Genomic DNA, 4,866 nt, shown 5'->3' with positions numbered 1-4,866 from the left:
TGATGATGATGATGATGGTGATGAATTTTGATGCGAGTGTATGAAACTCAATCAACATGGAGACGGATCAAAGAAAAAACACTTAGCACCAAATGTTTTGTTATTAATTATTATGTATTTTGTCATTTAAATTTTAATATGTAATGGATGAAGATGAACACAACAGTATGTTTGGATTTGAATTTTGGATTGTTGTTAAATACTTAAATTATGTTGGGATTGTTATTGAATTTGAACTTTGAATCATGTTAGACAATAGTTAAGTTGTTATTGTCTTATTAAAAATGAAAATGTTAAAATACAAAATAAAAACAGGTTTTATTTTTCTGTGCTGACATCACCGGTCCAACCGGCGGTCCAACCGGTTGGACTGGTTGACCCATGAACCGGATAGCAGGGCGGGTTGCCCTCCGATCCAGGTTTTAAAACAATGAATGCAACAAGGGAAAATTGGTGGACTGGTATTTCTTTTCAGAGCACTTCAAATAACTCCACTGATAAAGAGTACCATACACAAAAACCATAAGTATCTGCGGATTTTAATCACATAGATCAGAAATGTTACACTTACCGCGAATTGTGGAAATTTTGAATGTTTTCTGCTCCAGATTACTCAACAAACGCCAAAATCCCCAACACTCCTCCAGTTTTTTCAGAGAAGTTGGATTGTGTGTAAGACCAATGAAAAATACTTGAATTTCTGAATTAATCACAAAAATTCTTCACCAGCAGGAATAGGAAAACAAGCCTGGTGATCTCATCATCCTTATTGAGCCAGAATTTGCGATGTCCAACTTCAAAGCCTCCTTGTTTTCTGGGCATGCAGGTCTCGTTACATTTTGGGAAGAGGAATGATACAAATGTAATGTATAAATGAAGATTTCAAATCTTAAGTGGGTTTAAAAAAAATAAAAAAAAAATAGCAGCTATCAGATGCTATGATTGGTGACAAATGACAGCTAAGCAAGATGAGTCACCATCTATAATCCACATACTCAATTCTTTGAGCCTCTTTTGAACTATATCCAACCCCAGTTCAGTAGACCAATAAACAAGCTTCTTCCCAACCTCCAAAGAGGATCGATTAGCATTTTCAGCATCAAGCACCATGCCAAAGTTTGTTTCATCAATCCTCTTAATCGCCACACTACCCTTCTGTTCCAACAAGTTTGTTACAATATATGCAAAACTTCTGCGTGCTCTTGGTAAAGAAACTTTATCCACCATAGTAGCAACTTCAAACAAAAAATCATCTGTCCAGATTTTCTGAACAGCAGATGAGCTCCTGATGTGAACTAGTTCCAAACTCTTCGCAACTAAGAAGTCAGCCGTGGCATCAATGGATTGAAGAAAGAAATCACTATTAACAAAAAGCAAGTTCCCATTCACTACCCAAGAATTGTACCTAAATTCTAAACACTTCTTGATTACATAAGCCTTCACAAAGACCTCATTAGTAAATCTTCCATTGGAATCTTGAAATTTCATAAATTTGTATGCTCTGATATTTTGAAGAAATTGATCTGCATCAACCACTGGATGTCCCCTTCTTGCAAGATCAAAAAGAAGTTCAGAATGAGGGCCTATTAATAAGTAGTTCCGAATATTTACCCTCTCAAAGTGGCAGAGGAGGTTCCTTATGACCACTTCAGATGCCCCAAACAGGCTCACCAGCAGAACAGTTTCTTGTTTCTGTACTGCATGAAGAACAGGACCAAGTTCATCCATGCTCCTTACAACTCTTCCAAGAAATACTTCTCTGAAACAGAAATCATACCATTTCAGATTACTTAAAGGTTGCATATCCAGAAAGTTGAAATCAAGTGAACTTTCATCCAATAGTTGGGAATCTGGCCCAGCTGATTTCCCATAGTTAACACCAGCATCTCGGTGAGAGACACTAAGTGCTCTTTCATTCTGAAAATTGGTGTAAAAATTAAAATAGCCACGAGAATGAATAAATTTAATGAACCAAGGAGTCCAGATTCTTTCTCCCATCTTCTTGTACCATCCTGTTGTCACCTGAAAAAAAAAAAATTGGATTTTTGATTAACAAGCAAAAATTAAGTATACACCATAGAAATATGCTGGAAAATATCAAAGTCAGAAGATTTGTTGTCTATAATTATATTAGAATAGCTGTTGACAATTTACATTTGCTAGCTGTAGGATCTTTGTTATTATTATAGGATTAGCTGTAGGATTTTTAGAGATTGATTAGCTTACTAATTATTTCTTAAATCCTGTAAATACCTACTGTGTACATCAATTTCAAATAAGAATCATATGACTTTGATTCCAATTCTATAGCCTTTAAAATATTCAAGGGAAGAAGAACTGAGCATAAAAGTTACCATTCCATCAAGAAATGGCTTGATGTCCTTGGCCTTGTGCTCATCATACCAAAACCTGAATTCTTTCCAAGGTTTTGGAAAGAGAAGCTGACCCCAAGTTCCAACCAACTGATACAAGAAAAGGTGTGTTCCACTATCAAGGTGTATCTTGCTTCCATGTTTACCTGGAGTCAGCAACCAAATAAACTTAAAATAGAAAAATCTTCATAATATGAAAGTCCTAGAAATTTAAACAAGCCCACGGTATGTACACCATGGGATCACAAATGAAAAGGTCATGAGAAGGCAAAGAAACACACATGCAATATACTTTCTATCAAAACGAAAGGTGTCAAGTGACACAGTATGATATGAAATGGGAAGATAATAAAAAGGAAAGAGAGATGTTGGGGGATAGATAGGGAAAGAAATTAGATAAAAATAGAAGAATTAGAAATAAGAAAAACCAGATAGAAATGAGAAAGAAAATCGATTTTCAAAAACAATAATCAATTTAAAAGTCTATATGAAAACAAAGAATATGGCCCTATTTACAGTCGCCAAATTCTAATCAAGAGGCATGCTAGAATACTCCGATAAGAAACTAAATTCAGAAACTTTAATATGATTTAAACAAGAAAATAGGACTTTATGTCCCTAAATCCCTAAAATTTAGAGAAGTTCAATTTTCTACTATATATTTTTGTCTCTTTTGATATCTAGAAAGTTCCAAACTCTTTCAAGAGCATACGAAGTTGTAAGCTAGGGTCATTCTTAGGCCTTGGAACCTTAGTAGCCATGAAACTTGTGGAATATTATGTGTTAAATTGGTAACTCTAAAGGAAATTGAATCTCTGACCTCTTTGTTGAAACTCGAGGTCCTAATCAGTCAACTCAACCTTTAGGCCTAATAATCTACTATATATTTAATCATTCAGAATCTGGAAATTCAACAAATTAAAGCCTTATTTTATAATGAACACAAACCTAGTTAAAAAAAATGATTCTTAATCAACCCCAAACAGGTAAAAGAAATCAACTGTAAGATACTAGAAATCTAATAAATACGGTAGGAAACTAAATCCTAATAAAGAAGGTAAAAAAATTCTTATCAAATCAAATATTGGCTATCCCTAACATATGTGCATAGATCTGTTTAATGTTCTAAATGATATTATACTGAAGACAGAAGCACCATAATGCAAATCAATAAAGCAACTATCTTTTGTATCAAGACAACAACCACAAAATCAATAATTTTTCCATGAAAAGTTAATATAAAAATATATAAGACTCAAGTGGCACACTACATTAAAATTAAAACAACACAATGCAATTCATCACAGAAGAATATAGTAAAAGACAAGTTGTATTATATGCAAAAGTCTTCAACCTAAAATAGGAAAACGACAGCACAATCCTTGGTAACAAGGAACTAGAGCTTCAAAAAATAGAATTGAGTGCAGTACTAGACAGCACTCTCTCAATTTGAAGGCAAAAAATTGCATCCAAATTCAATCTCAAAACTGCCCTTGAAATGCTATAAATATTATCCTCCAAGAAACATCAGCTGGCTAGTTGTTAAAGCTCATAAATCAACATTACAACAAGAAAAAAAGATCTCACACATCAATGCCATGTTCTTTTGAAATGAGATATCATATAAATTTGTTCCATTTTACCAGTTAATTCTCTAATAACACCAATCATAAAATAAAGCAAGAGCTTCACCAACAACATCAACAATACGAAAAAATAAGTCCTAGCTATTGCTTCTGATCCACAATTTGTTTCATTTACAGGGGAAAAAAACATATGAAATGGTACCTGGAACGAACCTCGGGCGCTGAAGCGATGCTCCATAGATAGATTGACTAGAATTGGATGAATTATAATAATAATTCACAATCAAAACCCGAAGAAACTTATAAAAAAGAGGGGAAACCTCCAAATCATCCTCCACAACAAACGCAAACTCGTGATCCGAAGAAGGCCACCACGCCTCCAGCCACTGAGCCTGCAGTCCCACGTTTCCCGTCCGGTAATGCACAAATTTTTCTCCGAATTTCCATTTAAACCCCTCGACAAACCGCAAGATCCGACGAGGCTCCTCCAAATAAAAATCAGTTGATTCAGAGGAGTGATTATTATTAGGAAGGGCAAAATGGTCAATGTAAATGTGGAGATGGACGGTTTCGGATAAATAATCTGCGGCGGCGAGCGAGTGGAGACAGCGGGAGAGTGAGTTGAGACGATTGAAAGTGAGGAGTTTGATAATGAGAGTGAAGTTTTGGGGAAAATGGTTGCGAAAAACGTTAACGTTCTGAGTTAAAGAGGGATTGGGGTCTGAGGAGATGGGGAGAGAGGAGTGGTGATAGTAAGAGAAGAAGAAGAGGGCGAATAGAGAGAAGAGGAGAAACTGTTTCTTTGGTGGATTCACCATTTTTTTCAGAGACGGATCCGACGGCTAACGGTTGACGATCATGATGATGTACGCGACCTGCATCAGGAAAATGTAGGATGGGCCGTCGGG

General features: G+C 35.5%; 1 protein-coding gene across 2 annotated transcripts; it reads right to left on the bottom strand.

Moving 5' to 3' along the window:
- Positions 1 to 673: 673 nt before the first annotated feature.
- Positions 674 to 4,866, bottom strand: LOC116125341. Of its 2 annotated transcripts, none has more exons than XM_031411078.1 (3): positions 4,161 to 4,866; positions 2,355 to 2,518; positions 674 to 2,022 (listed from the first exon to the last, which is right to left on the bottom strand). In XM_031411078.1, the coding sequence occupies exons 1-3, from the start codon at positions 4,774 to 4,776 to the stop codon at positions 937 to 939; spliced, it is 1,866 nt and encodes a 621-aa protein (XP_031266938.1). In that variant the 5' UTR covers positions 4,777 to 4,866; the 3' UTR covers positions 674 to 936. The 2 variants fall into 2 exon arrangements, with proteins under 2 accessions (XP_031266938.1, XP_031266942.1); XM_031411082.1 differs by having other exon boundaries at positions 4,172 to 4,337.

The sequence above is a fragment of the Pistacia vera genome, unplaced genomic scaffold (assembly GCF_008641045.1).
Source record: "Pistacia vera cultivar Batoury unplaced genomic scaffold, PisVer_v2 Contig104, whole genome shotgun sequence".
In the NCBI taxonomy this organism is placed as follows: domain Eukaryota; kingdom Viridiplantae; phylum Streptophyta; class Magnoliopsida; order Sapindales; family Anacardiaceae; genus Pistacia; species Pistacia vera.
This window is presented reverse-complemented; position numbering and strand designations above follow the sequence as displayed.

What these genes read in the sequence shown, in the direction of transcription:
- LOC116125341 (XM_031411078.1), bottom strand. Translation starts at nt 4,776, where the DNA reads ATGGTGAATCCACCAAAGAAACAGTTTCTCCTCTTCTCTCTATTCGCC. An exon ending in GCGCCCGAGGTTCGTTCCAG is followed by an intron (nt 2,519 to 4,160) that starts GTACCATTTCAT and finishes TGCTGACTCCAG; the next exon opens with GTAAACATGGAAGCAAGATA. An exon ending in AGCCATTTCTTGATGGAATG is followed by an intron (nt 2,023 to 2,354) that starts GTAACTTTTATG and finishes TTTTTTTTTCAG; the next exon opens with GTGACAACAGGATGGTACAA.